The 25,329-nt window shown below is 39.0% G+C and overlaps 1 protein-coding gene across 1 annotated transcript in view; it reads left to right on the top strand.

Annotated features, from left to right (window-relative positions):
* The window catches only part of eys (eyes shut homolog), a 301,631-nt gene that overhangs the window by 69,933 nt on the left and 206,369 nt on the right, over positions 1-25,329 (top strand). Inside the window, 8 exon segments of the mRNA XM_060888558.1 lie at positions 2,750-2,842; positions 6,279-6,333; positions 6,799-6,923; positions 7,351-7,473; positions 8,165-8,278; positions 8,636-8,749; positions 9,075-9,188; positions 14,925-15,125. Of these exon segments, the coding sequence (XP_060744541.1) occupies positions 2,750-2,842; positions 6,279-6,333; positions 6,799-6,923; positions 7,351-7,473; positions 8,165-8,278; positions 8,636-8,749; positions 9,075-9,188; positions 14,925-15,125 (939 nt within the window).

The following is a 25,329-nucleotide window of genomic DNA, read 5'->3' as shown; positions in this document are numbered from 1 at the left end:
GGACCTGAGTTACTTGCTATCCTATGACTGAAGCAAGCATAAATTCCACAGAATTATTAGTACCAGAATGTTCTTAAAGATAATGTTGGCCCAACTGTTTGTGACCTGAAGCAGGAGTGTTATAGGGTGATGCAACAGGACGATTATCCCAAACAAACAAGCATTTCAACTTCTAAAGTGTTTTAGCAATTCCATGTCGGAAAAAGTCAAGTATTTGAGTGGCCTAGTAAAAGTCCTGCGTGATAATTTGACAGAATTTGAAAAGAGCTTTTCATTTTAAAAGACATGCAAATCTGTCAGAATTAAAGCAGTTCTACAATGAAGAGTGGGTCAAGATTCCTCCTTAGAGATGCGCAAGGCTCACATCAAATTATAGGAAGCATTTAGCTGCAGTAATTGCTGCTAAGCATGGTGTAGATATTTGATTTTAATTATGTTAAATAATCAGGCTCTTTAATGCTGTTTGCATTAATGCATTAAAATGCTCAAGTATACTGTAAGTAGTACGCTATTTGGCCAAATGTGGACACCAGACCATCCAATAGTATTAACATTAACATTGATTTTGTTCCCCTTTTGCTGTTATAATAACCTCGACACTTCTGGGAAGACTTAACAATAAATTTTGGAACATGGCTTTGGGGATTTGTGCACATACAGCCATAAGTGCTTAATTGTGATCAGACACTATGAGAAGGCCTGATGTGGAGTCAACTGTTTTCCACACATGGAAGTGAAGATCAGGTGTGCATGTAATTTGGCTGTGAAGAAAATGTTCAGGCATGTATAACAGCCAACATACGGTTGAGGACAAAAGACTGCATAAACCTAGCATAAAGTTATTCAAATACAGTTTCACAATAAAACATATTTCATGTTATTTCAGTCAATCTCTTGGCATAGCCTTCCACGAGCTTTTACAATACTCTGCTGAAATTATTGCCCTTTCTATTTGACAGAACTAGTCAGTGTTGTATAAAGTACTCGAAAGCAATACTTGAGTAAAAGTACAAGTATCGTACCAGAAAAAGACTTTGGTAGACGTGAAAGTTACCTTTTAGAATATTACTCAAGTAAAAGTCTTAAAGTATCTGATATTTACTGTACTTAAGTATAAAAAGTCATTTTCTGATATTTATTGTACTTAAGTATTTGAAGTAAAAGCAAAAAGTAAAATTTCAGTGATTTTCAGTAGGCATAAGAGCAGGGGCGGTTCTAGGGTTTCATCTTTAGGGGGTTTTAGCCCTCAGTGAGAATTTAAAACAAGAAGAGTTTTATATTATATATTATATGACTACATAGTAAGACAAAAGTTATGGTATTATTTAAAATGGCAAAAGTGGACACCAAAATTTTATGCATGATGTAATGATGCCGGTCTTGAATCAGATCAGTTCATGTATCTGTGCATTCTCTACAAACAGTGTGTCCAATAAATGCAGTCATTAATAAAAATATTTACAAGACAAAGACCAAATCAATAAATGTTAGTATTGAATGGATTGTTGGCATTAATATTTTGTTAAATCTGGTAATAAGAATAGTGAAATTTCACTGCTTTTGGTTGCCGTATTTGCGGTTTTCCACCAATTAACATTATAGATAAACGTCTCCAGCTCTTCCTGAGCTTCTCCGTAGAGCGTGCGGAGCGTAATGCAATCTAGGAGCAGTGATTCGCCAAACCTCCCTTATTGCAGTCGCACACATTTCTTCTGATTTTATTTTGTAGTAACGAGTAACGAAGACGCTTAGTGGAAATATAACGGAGTAGAAGTAGACATTTTATCTAGGAAATGTAGTGGAGTAAAAGTGAAAGTTGACATAAATTTAAATAGCAAAGTAAAGTACAGATACGTGACATTTCTACTTAAGTACAGTAACGAAGTATTTGTACTCCGTTACATTACAACACTGGAACTAGTGTAGCTTACTGTATGTTTGTGGACCTTGCTGTACAGTCATGCTTTTTCAGTTCAGTACACATATGGTCTATGAGATACAAGGCAGTGCTTTGCGTTGATCACTACAGGAATTTTTGAGGTATGTGTAGGACCGGTGTCCTACTGAAAAACCCTGTTGAGACCAATTTTAAACTTTCTGCCTGACATCTTGCTCTAGTATTTCTAATGCTTCCTCATAATGATTCTATCTTCTGAAGATCACCAGTAACTTTTCCAGTAAAAACACCCCCACATCACGATTCTGCCATTTCAAGCTTCAAAGTTGTTGGCGTTCTTCCAATAATAGTATGGTATATTTTATTATTCTGTCCTATACTGTTCTTTTTCTTCATGTGCTACTAATCAATTTTGCTGGACTTACTTTAGCTGTATTTATTTACATTAAATTTCCTAAAACTCTTCAAGTTGAAAGTTTTAAGTTGCATATAAAAGCTCCAGGGATGCTGTTTGGCTTTGGGTTCCATTCCTCCTGACAAGATCTTGTTTCAAGTTAACTTATTCCTTTTAAGATGTGAAGGGCTTGTTTGCTCATGATGGGTCTAAATCTAGGTCTAATTTTCTGTAAAGCTTCTTTGTGAAATTGTCTGTTGTTTAAAACAATGGAACTCAAAGTGGATATCACCAAGGGTATGGGATGCATAGCACAGTGGGGATGTGATTTTTCTATTAATATATACTAATAATATTACTTATAAAGTTGACTAAAGCTAAGATTTCACTTTAAATATCAGTAAGTATAAATAAGTTTTTGCTTATTTGAACTTGTCTGTTTCTTTCAGAGAAGAAAGATGTAACTGAATGCACATCGCTGAGTGAAGCGTGTCAAAATAATGCCACTTGCTATATAGAGAATGGAGACTTTCATTGCAGATGCCCACCAGGTAAATAAGGGTCCTTTGTATTCATTAACTGAGGAATAGAGCAAAAACTTTTCAGCTTAAGTGTATCAAAACCAGGGTTGCAAAATTCCAGGAATTTTCAAGGCTGGAAACTTTCCATGGGAATTAACGGGAATATATGGAAATAAACTGGGAATTTAAAAAAGAAAATGCAGAGTTGTCTATAACAAGGAACATAAATGTACTTAAAAAAAAATCTTAAGCGCATAATTTTGTTTAAAACAAACAAGATTTTATGCAATTTAAGTTGAATTTGTACCCTGTATTCCTCGGTCACTTGCACACAGCACACTTCTTACTGGAGGGCCATCGAGGCCAAACCCCCTGCATGTACTTGCATTCTTCCATAACATGCACAGTAACACTTTATTTTAGGGTCATTTAACTAGATGCTTATTAGCATGAATATTAATAGAATATTGGCTATTTATTAGTACTTATTAAGCACATATTAATGCCTTATTCTGCATGACCTTATTCTACATTCTTAATTGTACCCAATACCTAAACTTAATAACTACCTTACTAACTCTTAATAAGCAGTAAATTATTAGTGTTACACATACACAGATAATTTGATGACCCTCCCCCACACACTCGCTCCCCCGAAATAAAAAATGCTCTATAAAATAATGTTTATTACAATTATTAAGTTTATGTTTATTACAAGCATAATACTGTTTATTATGCTTTTGTGTTACTCAATGAAATAATCAATTAAAGTTCTACTTACAATTAAATCAGTCAAGACGTCATTTTTAAAATTTGTATTACCTTGCATGCATGTCTGCTTTTGACCAAACAAAATGTTTATTTATGTTTGTATATGATATAGTTTATATAAATTCCCATAAATTCCCGTAAATTTCCATAAATTCCCGTAAAGTTTCCAATTTTGAATATTTCCAAAATTCCCTAGATTAAGATCCCGTGGAACGTTTCCGGAAATTTAAATCTGCCCCTTTGCAACCCTAATCAAAACTGATACCAGAAGTTCCCAATGACTAAAATGTTTTCTGATTTATTAAAGAACGACACATGACACTCATCACTCACTTATACTTAATGATGTGTGTATGTTCTCAAGTTCACGTTATCACATAAAATCGTTAGTTCCGGTCCACTAATTTGATTGGTTGATTTGTGTTAAAAGAGCCTTTATATTTCCTGTAACAAACACTGGCTTTGTACAGTGTGTATCACTCTGCTTAGATTGGTTCACCACATCGAATCCCACTTTCTAGTTTGAACCAGTTACTGCATTAGCGTTAGTGACATCATCAGAAGATGAAAATACAGTTCATGAGTATTACTTTTAAACGAATGATCATTACTAATGAAAGTTCATCAGGTTAAGGTAAAAAAGATGAAGAAACACCACTTTTGGCAGAAGGCCAATTATGTTAACTGGAACAGACTGTACTGTATATATAATTATAGTGCGCTAGCTACTAACTTCTTTCGTAAATAATATTTGCTCTGCTAGTATAAACGGATCCTGACGAAACCATGCTCACTTCATGTGCTATAAAGGATCTATTTCCACTAGCTGAACATAAATGAACAAAACATTTATCCATATTATGTAAGAAATGTCATTTACATTTATAGAACTGTTGTATAAAAGTAATATCGAACTTGCAGGTTATACTGAATGTCAGCATGCTGTGATTACCTATGGCACTATGGTCCTGCAATCTTGTAGCTAAAGCAGAATCAAAGCTGTGCTGGTATTCGGTATAACATGATGAGTATGAGTGTAATATTGCTTAAATCTAGTAGATATAAACATGAAGTTTTTCACTAGTCTTTAAGTTAGTAGAACACAAATAAAACCATCTTGTCATGTTACTGAGAAACTGTAAAGCACAAAATCCTCTGTCGTGTAGGTTTTCCTGTTGCAGAAAACTTGATAAACTTTCGAAGTTCACGATGTTTGTCGTTGCTTGCTTCTATTTATATAGCTAGCAATTGTATTTCCAATACCAGCTTCTTTTATTTACTCTTTTGTAGTTAATAAGACAAAAAATAAACTGCTTATATTACAGAGAAACCAGAGTGCAAAGTCCAGAAGAATCTCTCATGGCAGAAAAAACTTGTGACTCTTCCAATCCGCTGACACTGGAGACTAATGTCATAATTGCTAAATAAATAGCAATGTTTAAACATAAATATATGTTTTACTTTGTTAAACTCAACACCTTCCCATCACACCTACTGTATATACTGTATGTGTTCTTCCCAAACTGTTGTCACAAAGCTGAAAGTACAATGACTTTGTGGAGTAGCCATGTAGCCCCATGAGGACTTGGTGTGTTAAGGTTGGAGTAGAAAAACTGCAGTGTCCTGCACAAGCCTTGACCTCAACCCCAACAAACACTTCTGGGATGAACTGGAACACCAAATTCACTTCAGATCTGTGCCTGACTACTGTACATTAATGCTCTTATGTATGAATGATCACAAATCTCCAAAGCCACACTCTATACTGTACACTATAGGAAAGACTTCCCTGAAGATTGGAGGTTATTCTAAAAGTAGAGTGATTGAAAATGACCGGAATGTTATGAGTTCAAATCCCAAAGTCACCCATCTTCCCTGCTGTGCCGACGAGCAAGATCCTTAAACCCTCAACTGCTCAGCTGTATCCTGTCGTTTGCTTCGGATTAAAGAAAATATTAGAAATTAGAATGAGCATATTAAAATAAACATAGCTGTGCTGTTATAAAAATTTAAACAATGTTGTGGAAGTTCCGAGGTTAGAGAGATTTAAAGAATAAAGTATAACACTGGTAGACACGAGCAAGAGTAAAAAGGTTACACAATTTATTGTGCTCAGCTGCGCAGCAGGACCCAACACTCCACATGTAGCATGAGGGATGAAGGGCCGAGATCATTGATTACATCAAGGTTTTATAGACCGAACTCAAGAAAACCAAAGATATGTAAAAGCAAAACATCATCAATCATTGGTTCAAAATTACCTCATGCATCTCCTGACCAAGCTAATCTGACCAGGCCAAGGTCTTCTAGAGGACTTATTGGACATTGTTTATGGACAACTCGTTCCCAGTCCCTTGTCATAATCTTAACAAAACCTACTGATGACGATGTCAGTCTCTGGTCATGACGCACACAGGGTACAAGCATAGAAGGACAAAGCCTTATGAACATCTTAAGATTAGAAATTTCCACCACAACAACACCTTCTGAGCAATCAGAATCAAGAACCGAACAGTGTTGTATAAGCTAAATGATGGAATTCTATTAGTTGGGGTTACTTAGAAACTTTGATTTAGCTGCCATTGATATTCATTACATCTGTAATTCTTTAAAATACTGTTTTTTCGACCATAGCATTTGTAGCCATTCACCGTTCTCACTTATTCGCTGTTAATCCAATTTGTTTATACCACAGAGAACCAACAGACCTATACTGAAGTTAAAACCTCATTTGAGGAACACAGCAGAGTGTAACAGAGAATTATTTGCTTAAAAATAAATGTACTATTGCACCCTGGACATTTCCCTTGCACAGCAATTTAATAGTCTTGTGCCTCATTCATCAGTTTGATTATGCTTTTGGCTCAATGTAGGTAAATGCATAAAGTATCAGTAATGGCATGTGTCCAACAGCTGAGGATACAAAAAGTGATGGGAAAGCTATAGAAATTGCAAGCTTAAAAAAGCAAACATCACCTGTAGATGCTAATGTGACTCAAATGGGTGAAAGCTTTTAGTTTCTGGTTTGCATTCAGATTTATAAAGATAAATACCACCCACAGTCCGTCATTATTTATTAGCATTTTTAAAGCAGTCTTCTTTTAAACCCGGTGCTTTGGCCCGGACTCACACAGGATACGGAGCAGGTGACACTCCACCGTGAAAGCACTTCAACATAGTAAGAAAACTGATGTCTTATCCATGTACTGCTTGAGAAATTCACCATGCGAACAACCGAGAGGCAGTTTGAAGTGTTTGTGTCTTCATGGCTGCATGGGGCAGCTGTGTGAAACTCCCATGAGGCACTATGTGAAAGGATCGTACTGCTGTGGATCAACGTGTGAATTTCCCCGAGGGTTTGCATGTGGAAGTGCATCTGCCATAAATATTTATTCTCACATTTTTCAGTCTGTAGTGACACATTGCCTGGTGTCTATATGCTCATGTGAAGTGCCCTTAATCTGATTGTCTGACAGGTTAACGGCAAATTACTAGAGCTTTGGACATGTTGTATGTCATTGCATTAACGCTACGTATAAAATGATCTAAACAGGAGCTGAATCTATTAGGATTCACATTATTAGGCATCTGCAATAATTTATTTTCTTTAAGGATTTAAGAATTATATAAAATTCGTTATGTTCTGGAGTATGTGTTTTAAATAGGACACACGGTGGTGTTTTTAAGCTGCTGTGAATCTCAGGTTATGTTCAGGTATTCACATTCAAAGGACGATCAAGACTTAATGTTTTTTTCTTTTCTTTAAGGGTTAACTGGGCAATTTTGTGAGATCAACATTGATGAGTGTGCCAATAAGCCCTGTGGAACAGTCAGCATCTGCAAAGATGGCATTTCTGCCTACCACTGTTTCTGCGCACCTGGATTTATTGGTACCTTAACAACTAGACAAGTTGGTTTATTCCAACTAATCTCACTCACTCACTCACTCACTCATTTTCTACCGCTTATCCGAGCTACCTCGGGTCACAGGGAGCCTGTGCCTATCTCAGGCGTCATTGGGCATCAAGGCAGGATACACCCTGGCCGGAGTGCCAACCCTTCGCAGGGCACACACACACTCTCATTCACTCACACACTCACACACTACGGACAATTTTCCAGAGATGCCAATCAACCTACCATGCATGTCTTTGGACTGGGGGAGGAAACCGGAGTACCCGGAGGAAACCCCCGAGGCACGGGGAGAACATGCAAACTCCACACACACAAGGCGGAGGCGGGAATCGAACCCCCAACCCTGGAGGTGTGAGGCGAACGTGCTAACCACTAAGCCATCATGCCCCCCATTCCCACTAATTCTTATTAAAAAATCTCTGCTTAAATGTTACCTTTTCATCAGTTGGACAAGAAATAACTGCATATTCATGAAAAACGTCATTGGGATTGTGGTTGTTGAGTTTAAACCGATTCTTTTTGCAAAATTACAGAAACTAAAACTAAAATAATACATTTGTACATTTAGAATGGCTAGACTCATCAATTAATAATAATAATTTATTTAGAGCTAATCCACAGTCAGCACTTATTCAATAAATTAAACCGTTCCTCCATTTCCTCCAGGCGTTAACTGTGAGATTGAAGTAAACGAGTGTCTAAGTCAGCCCTGTAAAAATGGAGCATCCTGCTTGGACAAGCTCGACTCCTTCAGCTGTGTCTGTCCAGACGGAGTCACGGGTTTGTTTACACCGTATGAATTCACATACATCTATAACTTGTTTTTTATTTCTTTACCTTTCACTTTAGACCTTTTAAAGACACAAAGTATAGAGATCACGTGTAGACAAATTGTTCGGTCACCCGTCATTCTCCTGTCTATTATTTTAGCTTCTTTTTTTACTGGCTATATTTCAGTACCACCTGCTCAAGGATGTGCATTTCGATTCGATTTTGTTCTGCAGTGCTAAAATCTTTTAAGTGTATTTTGAATTGCTTTTCTTTCATCTCTTGCTCTGTACTGTACAAGCTTTTAATATATAGATGTTAAATGTCAAGGCTCAGACTCTTGTGTTTTCTTCTCTGCATCTTCCTAAGGCATTTTATGTGAAACAGACATCGACGAATGCCTGTCATCTCCATGCCTGCACGAAGGCACATGTGTGGATCTGACTGATGGGTTTATATGCATTTGTCCTCCTGGATTCACCGGTATGTGTCATGCAATAAGGCATATCTACAGTACAGTACATATCTGCTAAATATGAATAGGTATAACACAGGTAATGGTATCAGCATATATTAAGCAGTGCAGGATATTAGAGTATATTTTTTGGAACAAACTTTATTTGTTAGGCAGTTTGTAGGAAATTGTCTGTAATTTCAATTGGCGTTAATTAAATCAACGTTCGTCTCTTGCGTTTCTTTGTTGAACAGCTAATATTTTGTATAAAAGGAGGATGGTAATGGCAATCATCCCATTTGTGTATTTGTGCCTCAGTTTATTTGTTCCCGCCGTCTGTTTCCCCTCTCAAAGGACCCGTGTGCGAGGTGGATATTGACAAGTGCAGCTCTTCTCCTTGCAAGAATGAAGCCACTTGCCGAGACCAGGCTGGTAATTACCGGTGCCAATGTGTAGATCTATTTAAAGGTAATAAGCACAGAATAGGGAAGGTAGGAAAGCAGTAGGCAAAAAAAAAAAAAAGCAAGGTTAATCAGCTCCAGAAAGCTTTTTTTCTTTGCCTGTCTGAACCCATCTGGATAGAGCTTCCACATCTTTGTTTTCTGAATACACAGAGGTTAAACAGGAAAAAAACAGTGCATCAAATTACAAAGGCCAATACTCTCTGATTTCAGCAAGCCCTTTTGTGTTGTGTTAAGTCCTAGGACTAAAAAAAAAAAAAACCCTAAACAAAACTCAAGGGCATGTTTGAAGAGGCAATGTACTGGATGTGCACTTTAAAAAATAATTGCTCAGGAAAAGGTAGGTCTTAAATATGCTTCATCATAAAGCCCCACTCATACTGATTGGTGTCGTTAGCCAGATTGATTGCAGGGGTCAGAGGAAAGTTCTTTTTGGCTTGTGTTCATATTTGTGGAATGAATCTATGTATCTTTAGCCCTAATTCTCAATGTAATATTGCTTTGAGCCATTAACTACATTCTATAAAGGCACATCTTTTTCTGTCTAACCTTCATGGATATTTTATGAGAAAAACTCCGGGTCCACCAGTGTGTGTGTGTGTGTGTGAGAGAGAGAGAGAGAGAGAGAGAGAGAGAGTGTGTGTGTTCATGTATGTGTGCGTATGTTTCATTATAACTGGACACACTGCACACTGACACATTGATTATTGGACCACATACCATGTTAATGACAGACATCCACATACTGAGCGATTATTCAGGTAAGTGTTCTTGTATGCGTTTTTAACCATGCGAACATGTAGCACATCGTTGCTTTCGTTTTTCTGTGCTTAACTTCTCGGCGTGTAACTATTTCTCCAATTTTCAAATGAATAGTTGGCATACCACCCACTTTTTCTTCTGTGCAGCTTTACAAGTAATTCAGAAGTGCACAGCAATTTGTATGACTGGAGACAGGGAACATTTCCTCTAAACTACTCAATAAAAATCATGACTATGTAATTAGAAATGCCATTTGTGCAGAGAAAACAGAAAAATAATCCTTGTGTTCGGTATCTTTGTGCTGTCTGATGTTAATGTTAATAGTGATGTTATAATAAATGAAAGTTTGATATAAGAGCATTCTTTCCATCTTTATGGCATACTTTCAAAATTATTAGCACTTGTATTAGATCTCACCTCTTAGCTTGCTACATCTGACAAGCCAACTGTGTGAACTATGAAATTCTTTGACAGGTGTAGACGATTTTGAAAATTTTGCCTCACACCTCCAAGGTTGGCGGTTCGATTCCCGCCTCCGCCTTGTGTGTGTGGAGTTTGCATGTTCTCCCCGTGCCTCGGGGGTTTCCTCCGGGTACTCCGGTTTCCTCCCCCGGTCCAAAGACATGCATGGTAGGTTGATTGGCATCTTTGGAAAAATTGTCCGTAGTGTGTGATTGCGTGAGTGAATGAGAGTGTGTGTGTGCCCTGCGATGGGTTGGCACTCCGTCCAGGGTGTATCCTGCCTTGATGCCCGATGACGCCAGAGATAGGCACAGGCTCCCCGTGACCCGAGGTAGTTCGGATAATCGGTAGAAAATGAATGAATGAAATGCTTCCTCTGTCATCTAGCAAGTATAATTCTGATAAGAAAGACTCAACAAACTTTTAAAGCAGTCAATCTTTCAGTTTTCAAGCATCGTTGCATTTTTTTCTGTACAAATGTGAAGTTGTACACCTATAAAACCCCTTTGCTGCTTTGAACACGTGTGAAAGAGATGGACCTGTCAGCTGTGTAGAAATATACACAAGTAGTTAAAAATATCATTCAGCACAATTATGTTCAAAATCTGGAGCAGTTAAGAATGTGCAGTATAATATATATACATAGTGCTCCACGGCACATTGAGGACAAGACAAAATAAATCCCCAAAATAACAGATTAAGAAAAAAATAAATAAAGATGCCCTCTATAATGTGTGTGTACATGAACTGCTCGTTCTCTCATCTTTAGAAACACTGATTAGTCTTTTACCATTTTCCGTTTTATAGTTATTAGATTTTTAGAACTGTTGCAGATTTTTATATTTTTAACTCGTTCGGTACTTTAACAAGAGCAAAGTCAGCCTTTATTAGACTTGGCTACTAGCCAAATAGTTTAATGCAGATTTTCATGTTGCTTTTCATTTTTTAAAGCCTTTTTTTTTTTTTTTTTTTTTTAGTTTTCCCTCAATCTTTTTAATACCGATCTCCAACCACAAGATTAGTAACTGCCTAAAATTTCCCCCTCCTTCCATTGACCTTGTGTGACACTTTACAAGTGTACCAAAACAATGGAGCTTCATATTGTAAAGTCCTAAATGCTAGTCTGAGGCACAGTTTCACACGCACAGTTACCGACGCCCAGCTATGTTTATTCTGTTTTTCTTAAAAGAAAAAAAAACGGATTTAGGGAAATTCGCTACACATATTGGCAATGACCTTCAATAATAGGGATAAAATGGCAGAAGTCCTACAAATGGAATTTAAAACCTGCATCATCAAATAAGTCATAGAACTCAGCAGGCGCATGCAAATATCTACTCCACCTGTAATATGGCAGCAAATCACTGTATAAATATTTGTTGGTGCTTGACATGGTAATGGTAACTGGAATTCTGGAATTATGTCATGAAAAGTGCTGAGTATAGGGAGAAGGTAGAAGACGTGCAGCAGCTCCATGGGCAGAAAATCACCTCAATAAAGCACAAGATCAGAGACTTTAGTCAGATTGGTACAGGACGGCAGGAAGGCAACATGGCAGTAAATCAAATACCCATGCCTTGTAACATTGGTGTGAAGAAAGCCAGCTTTGAACACAAAATAAGTTGAACCTTGAAGTGAATGGGCTGCAAGAAAGAAAAAAAGACCACAGCAGGTTTCACTCTTGTTAGCTCAGAACAAGAAAGTGAGCCAGCAGACATAGACTCACCAAAAAATGACATCTGATGTGATGAATTTTAAAAATCTCTGCTGTTACATGCACATAGTACGATCAGAATCTGATGTAATCATAGATCCAGTCTGCCTTGTCTCACTGGTTCAGACTGTTGCTGATGGTGTAATGATGAAGTAGTTTATTAGATTGTTTTTTTTCTTGGTGCACATTATCCTTCTTAATACCAAATGTTGCCTTGATTAAATGTCACATGAATATTATAGCTGGTATTACTTTATTAGTTTTTCCTTTTCATCTCTCAGTGGCAATGTTCAGTAGGAACTGGAATTGGATCATGGAAACAGACCACTTTCAGTGTTCACATTCCTATAAATGATATCATCTGGAATCTAGTGACAATTTTAAAAAAAATGAAACAGTGAACTGAATGTTGAACAAAAAACTCCTGGCACCAACACACCAAAATATCGTCGCTGTCGGGTGGAATCCTCGTATCTCCAAAACCGTTATTTTTCAGGAAATTAAAAAAACGCCGTACCTTATCTGCAGTGCACAGGGTTTAGTCCGCGTTGCAGTGGATTGTCTTGCGCTAAATTCCTGTCCTCAGACGAGCACCAGAACTAGCAGGGGTCAAGATTTTTTATCTTTGAGCCCAGTGTTTTGAAGACATTTACCTCAGAAGACGTGTTGATTCGTTGCGACTCTTCTTGAGGAGAAATATGCCGCGAAGCTCTCCCGCGGAGTGAGGAAGAGGTGGACAGTTGAAGTGTCCAATGGAGTTATGAGGTTTGCGCTCAAGCTATTTTCAAGACTTTAGATTGGTTAATAACTTGTACAAATAACAGACCCAAACATGGGGACTGACCAATAGCATCGATATGTGAAACAATATGAAATTGACCAAATTTGGACATACGAGGTTTCCGCCCGACATCGACGATATGAATGTACTTATTTAAAAGAAATAAATTTACTAGCTTGTTTGTAAAACAAATCTGTACTGAGGGGGTCCATTTTTATCATTTAAAGGGGTCCCTGACTAAGAAGAGTTTGAGATCCCTTGCCTCAGAGGTTGCCTTGGTTTCCCATACGGTACCTAGAACTTGTTTGTTTGGTTACTCATTTCTTTGTTTTTGAATATGTTTTAATTATTTGTAAAATGAATTAAGAAATTACATTTTAGATCATAGATGTCATATAGTGCCTCTGCTCTGGAGAACGTCTGGGATGAGTTCATGTCTTTGTGCCTGATAGACAAAGTTAATGGTGGGGTCTCTGATTTTTGAGAAATGCTTCGGAAAACTGAGTCAGGATGACAAACAAAAATCAAAACAAACGTGTAGCCAATGAGCAGAAAGGGGCGTGTCTTGTCAATATGTGCAGTGAGTGTTCAGTGCGCATGTGTGACGTTAGCAGAAAGCGGTTTTAACATTGACATGGAGGATAAAAACAAAGAAAGAAAGCGAAGAAAGGCTTACGATAAGTCGAGAAGTAGGACCCGTGTTAAAGGTGCCCTTCCACACAAAACAGTTTTTACTTGTATTTTTTTATATGTGTTAGCTCCATATGTGTTTGTGTTGTGTCGTGAAATTGAAAACGAATTGTTACCTCCCTGGTCAGTTCTAGCAACTTAAAAGAAATAAGGGGAGAAATCAGGTCAGTTGGAAAAGCTGGTCAGTCTGACGTCAGAGTGACTGAGCTCATTAATATTCATGAGCTCTCCCACTTGAGACCGCGCCCCCAGAATTCGTGTAGCTCAGTGAGTTTCCTATACAGCAAGGATGGCTGAACGTCAACGGGCTTGTGAAGAAGCCATTCTGCCGCAATTCAAGGTGATTGTAAACAAATTTCCTCTAGCCTAGGCTACTTATTGCGCTGGGTGAATGAATAGTCATGCTCTCATATCCTAGCGGTTAGCCAATCGGAGCCAAGCAACATAGCTCATTTGAATATTCATGAGAACTGGCGCAAATCGAGCTGAGTCTTTCTGCAGGCTTTCTATACCACACTAGAATGGCGTGAAACAAGGTAACCAAGGCATTTTTTTCCACAAAAAAATGTTACAGAGTCCATGGTAAACTTCAGACATTACCACAAAAGTAATGTCATATACGTGTGGCAGGGCATCTTTTAATATAGGATCAGCTTTCCAGCGCTGGAGAGAACTGAAGGAGCAAGAAGTTGGTCACATATTCACAGATTGGAGTTTCCCGAGTCAATAACCCCTGAGCTAAACGCTGTTACTACACAAATAACACCTCTTTTCTATCATAGTAATGTAGAGACGCAGCTACAACCGCGTTTTGTGTAGTAACAGCGTTTAGCTCAGGAGTTATTGACTCAGGAAACTCAACTTTACTTAAGACGCCGAGTCGCTTTTTTCCTTCTCGATAGGTGAGTAACGTTGGTTTTGCTTTGTTACACAGAACTAATATATGCCTTTGTCCTTTACATGATTATGCTTGTGTGTCATTTTTGCTTGTTTGTTTATCTGCAATCGTATTGTTCTTCCCTTCAGCTATGATAAAGACACATTTCTTTCCATTATTTGCCTGGGTTGTGTATGTATTTGTGGGCGGAGCTATCAGTACAGGGGTGGGACCCATTTGGGTTAGGGGCGTGTTTTGTTTTGGTGATTTTATATGTCAACATTGGCTTTCAAATATCGGAGACCCCACCTTTAATATGAGACTCTTGTGTGAAAAAAATTATATTTTATTACAGATTTCATATAACCTAGCCTAGTATTCACATCAACCTTTAAATACAGTATCCACCTTATTTACTTACTTAAAATGACTCTTCTATGATTTGCTTTATACCCAGGTTTTCAGCTGTGCAAGTTTCCGCCATGTGAAGTTAATAATCCATGTGAGAACGAGGCTGAGTGTGTGGATGAAACTGACTTGGACCGCTTCCCTTTGGGATTCCAGTGCCGCTGCCTCCGAGGCTTCACTGGCCCTCACTGTGAGCTCAATGTCGACGAGTGCAACTCTAACCCCTGCGTCCACGGCTTCTGCTATGACGGTAAGCACATGTCATGTTCCCAAGTTTACCTAACCCCTGTAGGATGTTCAAAGATTTGTTCCTTTCTCCAGATGTCAATGAAAAATGATTAAAAATAAATAAAAGAGAATATTTAGAAATGCTTGTAGTATACAGTTTTAATCAAAAGGGGGGGAAACATCTATGTGTAAATTTAACCATCTATATTGACTGATCTCAGCTTTGAAGTGTTTCTTCTACCAAATGGTGAACTAGTGAGTCTATATATAGAGAATTATATTAGGAAAAATAAAATAAAAATAAGAGCAGAGCCTTATTTAAAAATAACCTCGTCAAACCCTGCACTTTGAGTCCCACATTATTGTTTCTGCATGAATGACAGTGTAGTTGTAACGGTATCAAGCACAATGTATCACATCTCATTATTTCTGTCTGACGTGATTTTATTCTGTTGTGATTTTACTCTGGAGAGTGTATTTACCTGCATTTTAAACTAAAAGCCTTTTTCTCTAGACACCCCTAATAGTCATGCATCAAGCCAGACCCCTAAGCTCCATTAATTTACATGACAGCATATTTTATCCCCTGCCTAACACCCCTAAAGAGCTAGCCTGGGGTAAGTGTGAAGGAAACTCCATGTTATGTTAACTGTACCTCAGAAGCTTTTGCTTCTTAACTGGCAGTGTGCATTGTTCCTGGGAAAAGCCTTCCAACCACTTGGCTGCCATTATGATATATGCCGAATAGTTGCCAAATTGAAGTTTAGAGACACAGCCATGATGGTTATTCCCAGCATATGACAAATCAAATAATTTTATGCACAGATTAGGAGTGAAAATGGATTTGAAGTACCTTTCAACATGAATCACATCATGCTGTTTTATATAGGTTAATAATTCTCAAATCATATTATTTAGAAAGTGTTAATTGATTTTATAACTGCAGCTCTGACATTAGCTGTAATTTAAAATGCCACCTGATCTATACGTCTGTGTTATGGTTTCTATAGTAACAGTTCATCCACAGGTTAAAAAATTGTTAAATCGTTAAAAGAAAAATTGTAAAGAATTGTTTATTTGATATATAAAGAATAAGCTGGGATTTTGATTCTTGCTTCTGCCCTGTGTGTGGAGTTGTTCTGTTCTTCCCAGCGGTACCCAAATTCAATGCATGTGCTGTAGACTGACTGACATCTCTAAATTATCTGTAGTGTCTGAGTTGGGTTGTGTGAGAATGTGTGTGCTATTGTGCCCTGTGATTGGTTGGTGTCAGGACTCTGCCTGGACTTTGGCCATGTGCCTTTTGTTTGTTTCGTGTTCATGTGTCTGCCCCGCCCTTGTCTTTTCCGCCCCGCCTCTGCACACCTGTCCCTCATGTTTATTGATTATTTGTATTATTTAGTTGAGCCGCGTTGCCTTGTGCAGCGCGGAATCCTCTTGTCTTCATGTCTGCTGTTGCCCTTGTCCTGTTTTGTGTTTTTTTTATTTATTAAATCCCTGTTTTTGTTAAGCTGTCCTGCATTTGGGTCCATTTTTACCCCCGCGTTCGTGACAGTCGGCATGCAATCCAGGATGTCCCTCGCTTTGTGCCCCTGGGATGGACTCCAGGTCGACCATGAACCGGTACAGCGTTACAGGTTCAGTGTTACGGTGTATGGTACAGAAGAAAGGATAGATGGGTGAAGACTGTGTCAGGTGTCAGTGCTTTGTAAGATTCAGTATGCCATGAGTGAGACTTCAGGATTGAGGAATTTGCAAAGAAAGAAGCTGGTTGAGGGTATTACTTTTTATAGCTGCTATAAATTAAGGGATAACAGCAACTAACCTGCCTTGTGGATGCTCCAGAACATTCAGTGCAGCTATAAATAGTTAAAAAGAAATAGTTTTTAGCAGATGGGGCATGATCTAGCAGGAAACTGCTGAGGGATTGGTTGAGGATGAGCTAATATGGCAAACCTGACAACTATCTGCACTGATTGTACTTAAAAGCTGTTTGTGTCTAGCAGCAGTAAGTTGAAACTTGAGCGTGAGTTGAGGAAAGGCAAAAGGACCGTGGCATCTAAAACAATTCAATTCAATTCAAGTTTATTTGTATAGCGCTTTTTACAATGGACATTGTCTCAAAGCAGCTTTACAGAACATAAACATAGAACAGAAGGAAAACATAAGGAGTAATATAAAGAATTAATATAATAAAAATTCAAGATGTATATAGTTCACAGTGTGTATGTATGTATGTATGTATGTATGTATGTATGTATGTATGTATGTATGTATGTATATATCCCCAATGAGCAAGTCTGAGGTGACTCAGGCAGCAGTGGCAACGAAAAACTCCCTTAAATTGGTAAGGAAGAAACCTTTGCCCCTTTTCCACCGGAAAGAACCGGGTGCTGGTTCAGACCTAGCGCCGGTGCTGGTTCAAAGTTGGTTCCACTGGCGAACCTTCTAAGAACCGGTTTGCCTTTCCACCGGCTAGAGAGCCATCACAGAGCCGAGTGTGACGTCACTGTATGCGTGTCACGTTTCCCAGCAACTTTAGCGCAGCAGCGACAAACACAAACACAACATCAACAATTGCGGATGTTGCTTTACTGTTAATACTCATGGCTTTGTGAACCTACATTGGCATCCAAACACGGCGAATAAATCGTGTACATGCAGCTGTACCATGTAATCTGTATAAACGGAGGTTGTAATCGATAAAGTACATAACGTTATTTTATCATTAACACAGAAAAAAGTTAGCCTTAGCATGTAGCTACCTACTATCATGTGTGCTGATAATGTATCATATTGGGGTAAAGTAAAAAGTGTATTAAACATTAGTATACTTAAGGTACATTAACAAATGTGCTAACAGTAGCTCCGCCCACAGCCCCTAACACAAGTGGTTCTTATGTCTAGACCAGCAACGTTTTGGTGTTACTTAAGAACCACTTTTCCTGGTTCAGAGCCGGTGCTTTGGCTGTCGAAAAAGAAAGAACTGGTTCTAAATTAGGCTCTGGCTCCGAACCAGCACTCAAACTGCCTCGGTGGAAAAGGGGCACTTGAGAGGAACCAGACTCAAAGGGGAACCCATCCTCATATGGGTGACACTGGAGGGTGTGATTACAAATATACAGTCAAACAAATGTTGTATTGGTGTAAGGATCATATGGAGTTCAGATCTCCTCTTAGTATCACAGAGTCCAACTGGAGCTGGTAGATCTGTAGATGTCTCAGGATTCTCACAGAGTCGGCCTCGTCTCAGTGGAGATCCGAGATCTTCATCGCACGGAAGACGATCGGAGCTGGTACAATGTCTGGATGCCTCGGGATGGGTAGCAGCCAGCAATTTATTCATTTGTGGGGTTTTTTTTCTCTGTTTACTATTACTATGCTGCAGAATGAGTGTACAGTAGAAAAATAAATCAGCTCATGAACATGTACATCCAGGGTCAGCTGCCATTTCCTAGTATGCTTTGTTGTCCTGTTGGGTCGTCTTGCACAGAGATAGCGAGCTGAATCATGGGCTCACAGCAGAGCAGGAAGGAGATAAGAGGCTCATCAGGGTGGCTCAAAATATTAGAAGTTGTCATGATTTTTAATAACAATTGTTACATCAGAAAGATATATGACATGAAGAAGAATCATCACCAAGATAAGAAACAGTAATAATTTGCCTATTATCCAAAGGATTTACATCAAACTATGTGAATTCATCTATAGAACTCATTTGTAATGATAATTTATAGTGCAAGTCTGCCATAGACTCAGTCAAGTGAGCTTTTCTGGGGATCATGGACAGTGTCTCATGACTCACAGCACATTCTTCAGTGAAATTCACAATGAAGGTCCAAAGTCCAAGGTCCACTTACTAGTCCTAGTTTGCTAACTAGTCCACTTACTATTCTGATGATTTTGTTAGATTCTTTATGTAAAAATAATAATAATTAATGACTAAAGCTGGGGCACGGTGGCTTAGTGGTTAGCATGTAGCTCCAGGGTTGGGGGTTCGATTCCTTGTGCCTTGTGTGTGTGGAGTTTGCATGTTCTCCCCGTGCCTCGGGGGTTTCCTTCGGGTACTCCGGTTTCCTCCCCCGGTCCAAAGACATGCATGGTAGGTTGATTGGCATCTCTGGAAAATTGTCCGTAGTGTGTGATTGTGTGAGTGAATGAGAGTGTGTGTGTGTGCCCTGCGATGGGTTGGCACTCCGTCCAGGGTGTATCCTGCCTTGATGCCCGATGATGCCTGAGATAGGCACAGGCTCCCCGTGACCCGAGGTAGTTCGGATAAGCGGTAGAAGATGAATGAATGAATGAATGAATGAATGAATAACTAAAGCTTGTTTTTTTTTAAAAAAGTGTTTTTACGTAAGTATATGTAACCTTTGATATTGGTAAATGTGACTGTTTAGAATTAAACGATCACATGTTATGCTCATGTTTAAAAGTAATTATCACACCTGACAAGCAGTTCTGATTACCCCCAAACCCCCATTAAGGAACAGTTAAGAGAGCAATATACAAAGATCAGTATACAAAGAGTGTACAAGATTAAAAAAGCATATCAGTGAGGCTGCCAAGAAACCTATTGTAAGATTAAAGGAGCTGCAGTGATATCTGGCAAGTACTGGTCATTTCCTGCATGTGAAATCAATTTCTGCAATGCTTCATGTGTCTGGGATTTGTCTATTGAGACAAAGGTAGTATCTTTTGGGCATATTTCTACAAAGATATATAGACAGGTTGTCATCCAAAGAACACTATATCAAAGCTGAAACATGGTGGTGGCAGCATCATGCTTCAGGGCTGCTTGTTTTCAGCTTGGACTGGGGCTATAATCAAGATAGAGGGAATCTATTTGAGCACAACAACAAGATGCTGACAAATCTTACCTCCTAGTCAACAAAGTAATGGCTTAGAAGGTGATCATCAGCATTTTGGTATGGGACACTCGTACAACAGATCTAAAGCCTCCCAAATACCTGTGAAATGACTTGTGGTGGGCTGTGTGCAGGAGATTACCCCCTGATGGATATGGAGCATTTTTGCAGTGAAATTGCCAAATCATGATGTACTATGTTCTAGAGTCTCAATCACAACTGCTGTACTAGAGATTCTTACCTGAGTTCTGTAGTACCAATGATTGTATACTGTATTTAGAATGTACAACATAATGCAATTTACTTGTTTAAAGCCCTTTTCTTAGGTCGAAAGTGGCGTCATTATCTTGCAGAAATTTGAGCTGATGTCTCACAGTTCACTTCTTGTTTTTTTTTTTTCCATGTCTAGGAGCGCATACAGCGGGGGCACGGTGGCTTAGTGGTTAGCACGTTCGCCTCACACCTACAGGGTTGGGGGTACAATTCCCACCTCCGCCTTGTGTGTTTGGAGTTTGCATGTTCTCCCCGTGCCTCTGGGTTTCCTCCGGGTACTCCGGTTTCCTCCCACGGTCCAAAGACATGCATGGTAGGTTGATTGGCATCTCTGGAAAATTGTCCGTAGTGTGTGATTGCGTGAGTGAATGAGAGTGTGTGTGTGCCCTGCGATGGGTTGGCACTCCGTCCAGGGTGCATCCTGCCTTGATGCCCCATGACGCCTGAGATAGGCACAGGCTCCCCGTGACCCGAGGTAGTTCGGATAAGCGGTAGAAAATGAGTAAGAGTGAGGAGCGCATACATTATTAAATAATTAACAAAGTACAAATAAACACATTTTGTACATTGGCTAAATTAATGTGGCATATCCAGCATTATTAATTTAGATGTCAAATGTAGTATAAACTGTACTAAACCTAGTCAAATCATTTTCACAGGTTTGTTGGTTTTTGCCTTTGTCAGAAAAACGTTTCAGAGTTTTCCTTCATGACTGACCGAGCTACTATTTGCTAGCTAGTCATGTTAATTATCTATCATGTTAATCAAAGTAGCTAACGTAAGGGACTAGCTGAAAATATACTGCTAAACAGCAGTCAGTATTTGCACTCAAAACAGCCTATTTGTGAGGAAATAAATTGTGCTTGCCATGATTTTAATCTCTGTCAAGATTAAGCTGCGGTTACACACCTGAATGCAGATGTGTCCTCTTTTTACGCTCCACTCGTTCTCTTTAAACTTATCAAGCTACTGTGGGTGTTAGCTACAGTCATACAGACAATAAACTGTAAATGAGATAGTGTTAGCTTTCTTGGTTATGCCATCACCTCATTCACTCTCCTTGGTTTGCTAGTTAAAATAACCATTAGCCTTTTTAAAAGAGCTTACAGAAGAACAAGACATGGCTTGGATCTTTAGCTGTGTGTTGGAATTCATGTGTACATTCATGAGGTTCAGGATTTACAAAATGTTCAACCATAGTTTTTTTATTTAACATAAAATAACTGCATATAAAGGGGGGGCACGGTGGCTTAGTGGTTAGCACGTTCGCCTCACACCTCCAGGGTTGGGGTTCGATTCCCGCCTCCACCTTGTGTGTGTGGAGTTTGCATGTTCTCCCCGTGCCTCGGGGGTTTCCTCCGGGTACTCCGGTTTCCTCCCCCGGTCCAAAGACATGCATGGTAGGTTGATTGGCATCTCTGGAAAATTGTCCCTAGTGTTTGATTGTGTGAATGAGTGTGTGTGTGTGCCCTGCGATGGGTTGGCACTCCGTCCAGGGTGTATCCTGCCTTGATGCCCAATGACGCCTGAGATAGGCACAGGCTCCCCGTGACCCGAGGTAGTTCGGATAAGCGGTAGAAAATGAATGAATGAATGAATGAACTGCATATAAAACACATTTATCATGCGAAGAATTTCGGTCACTAAACATGAAAAAAATGACAACATTAAAAAGGATTTGTGGCGCTGTGATATAAAATGTACTGTATGTCTAGTCTGTGTTACTGCAATATGGTATGCAACAAGGCTCATTTTTAAAATTTCCCTTTTTTTTTCTTCCCTATTTTGGTTTAAGTATTATACCCCTGCTTGCTGGCCATGTGAAACAACTGCTTATTCATGCAATTATCCAGTCAACCAGTCATGTACATTTATGGCATTTGGCAGACACTCTTATCCAGTGCAGCATACATTGTATACAACTGAACAATTATTGTTCACAGTAAAAGAACTGAGCATTTGATGGTTAATGGTTTCTCAGGGTGCCAGCAGTAGCAGCATGGTGGAGCTTGGGTTTAAACACACAACCTACTGATATATAGTCACATGCCTCAACCACTGAGCTACCACATCTTCTGTAGTAGCAGTACATTGTTTAAAATCATGCAGGTGAAGTTCAAAAGCTCCAATAGGTTTAGTTTTAACAAACATGCGATCTTGACTGTGACATGTTTTGTTGTGCATAGTTGCCAGATGGGCTGGGATTTGCATGCACCTAAAGTTTATCCATAATGGTGCAAAAAAAGAAAAAAAAAACAACTGAGTGACAGTTCTATGGGTAGAAATGCCATGTTTATTAGAGCAGTGAAAGGTCAAACTGCTTAGAGTCAAGTCAAGTCAAGAAGCTTTTATGACAATATGGCTATATGACATAAAAGCTTTTTTTTTTTGCATCCATTTTGATGTGGTGTGAATTCAGAGGTGCTTTTCAGCTCACCGCATTTGTAAACTATGGTATGTCAAACAACCACTGTTTACAAATGCGGTGAGCTGAAAAGCACCTCTGAATTCACACCACATCAAAATCGAAGACAGATTGGCTACAATAGAAGACCACAATCAAGGACAGGAATCAGAGGCTACAATGGGTACAAGCTCACTGAAACACTGAGACAGTAGCACAGTTTTATAGGTATTTATAAAAAAGTGGGTATGTATCTCATGTGATTTTTACTGACTTCCTTTGTGGTGGTTGCTCATTAACACAATTAAACTTAATGATTTTTCTTATTGTGGAACCATGATTATATATATATATATATATCAACCAATATATATATATATATGTATATGTATATATATATTCATATATGAAGGAGTGTTGTCTACTACGTCATTTCCGACTGCTCAGAATTGTGACTAAAGTGTATGTCATCATATGAATTCATGATCCATAGAGTGATTTTATATTTATGTGTGTCCAGCTGTTCTCTTAGAGGAAAGAGGCAGTGGAGATTAATGCAAAATTATACAGTCTGATCAGTACCCTATAATGAAATAGGGATATATATATCATGTGCAATTTTGCATCATGTGTAATTGCAGCTGGGCACACGTGTGTGTGTGTGTGTGTGTGTGTATATATATACACACACAATATTGCTGTATTACAGTAAATTCAGTGGCCAATTAGATTCGGATGTGGTACTGTAATAGGGTCCATTCATGAAATTTCTTACTACTAAATATTCCATAGTCAACTGTTAGTGGTATTATAACAAAGTTGAAGCAACTGTAAACAGAGCGGGGTCAGTGGATGCTGAGGCACACAGTACGCAGAAAGTCGACAACTTTCTGCAGAGTCAATAGGTACAGACCTCCAAAACTTGTGTGGCCATCAGTTTAGCTCAAGAACAGTACGTAGAACGCTTCGTGGAATGTGTTTACATGGCCGAGCATTTGCATCCAAGCCTTACATCAGGGGGCATAGCGCACCACAAATGCACTCTAGAACAGTGAAGATGTGTTACTCTGGAGTGATAAATAACACTTCTCTGTCAATCCGATGGGCGAGTCTGGGCATGGCGGTTGCCAGGAGAACTGTACATGCATTGTACCAAGTGTAAAGATTGGTAGAGGGCGGAGTGTGGTGTGGGGTTGTTTTTTGGGGTTTGGGATTGACCCCAGTGAAAGGAACGCTTAATACATCAGCATACCAAGACAAGTTCATGTTCCCAACTTTGTATTAACAGTTTGGGGATCGCCCCTTCCTTTTTCAACATGACTGCGCACCAGTGCATGAAGCAAGGTCCATGAACACATGAATGGGCGAGTTTGATGTGGAGGAAATTAACTGGACTGAGAGTCCTGACCTCAACCCGATAAACACCTTTGGCTTGAATTAGAGCGAAGACTACAAGCCAGGTCTTCTCATCCAACATTGTTGCCTGACCTCACAAATGTGCTAGTAGAATGGTCAAAAAGTCCCATAAACGCAGTCTTAAAACTTGTGGAATGCCCTCCCAGGTTGCTGCAAATGATGGGCCGACTCCATATTAAACCCTACGGATTAAGAATGGGAATGTCATTCAAGAATGGGAATGAAATTCATGTGCATCTAAAGCCACGTTCACACTGCAGGTAAAAGTGGCCCAAATCCGATTTTTTTGGGGTCAAGTGACCAGGTCAGACTTCTTCAGGAGTAGTGTGAACACTCAAATCTGGCCCAGATCTGATTTTTTCAAATCAGATCTGGACCACTTCCATATGTGGTCCTGAATCAGACCCAAATCTGATTTTTTCCAATGTGTCCGCAGTGTGAACAGCCAAGGCGGATTTGATGCGACTTTTACGTCAATCTACATTGACATTCGTCAGAATTATACGCCTTTTTTTTTTTTTTGCGCTGGCGAAACCTTTTATTTTATTTATTTATTTTTTTTTTGCGCATTTTTTCACATTATAGCATTACATGATATGTTTGCTTGCACCAGATGATACAATACTTCCTCCATAACCTCGCCAACGGCGTGCTGCGTGTGACGACATTGTTTTTGTTCGTTTACGCATGCGGGTCAGTTCGAAACAGCAAACAGTTCACACTGGTATCTGATATAGGCCTCATTTTAAAAGGTAATGTGAACAGCCAAACAAAAAAATCAGATCTGAGCAAAATATCCGAATTGAGCATTAAGACTTGCAGTGTGAACGCGGCCTAAAGGCAGACATCCCAAAACATTTGTCATTATAGTGTGTATGACATACTTGCTATTGCTACCACTTCTTTGTTCTCCACGTTTTGTTGTGGTCTGAAAGTCAGACGAATCAACATTTAAATGCTGTAGTCTGTATGTTTTATAATGGATGGCATTTTGAAAAAGTTGATTAAACCAATAATTGAATTAAGACTCAATAATTGTGTCTGAATGGACTACTCACCACAACCAAACTTTCTGGTGGAAAGCCTTTCTAGGACGATGAAGGTTATTATAAAGGTAAAAAAGGACTGACTCTGGAATGTGCTGTTCAGAATGCACATACAGTATGAATGTGATTTCTTGGCTTATTTCTACTTCTAGTAATAACTGTTCCCACTACTTTTGCAACAAGTTGCTGTTTCAAATCTAGGGAGTATGGTGATTTCAT

Source organism: Tachysurus vachellii, chromosome 2 (genome assembly GCF_030014155.1).
Source record: "Tachysurus vachellii isolate PV-2020 chromosome 2, HZAU_Pvac_v1, whole genome shotgun sequence".
Lineage (NCBI taxonomy): Eukaryota > Metazoa > Chordata > Actinopteri > Siluriformes > Bagridae > Tachysurus > Tachysurus vachellii.
Note: the sequence above shows the minus strand (reverse complement) of the source record. Positions and strands in the feature narration are given on the sequence as shown.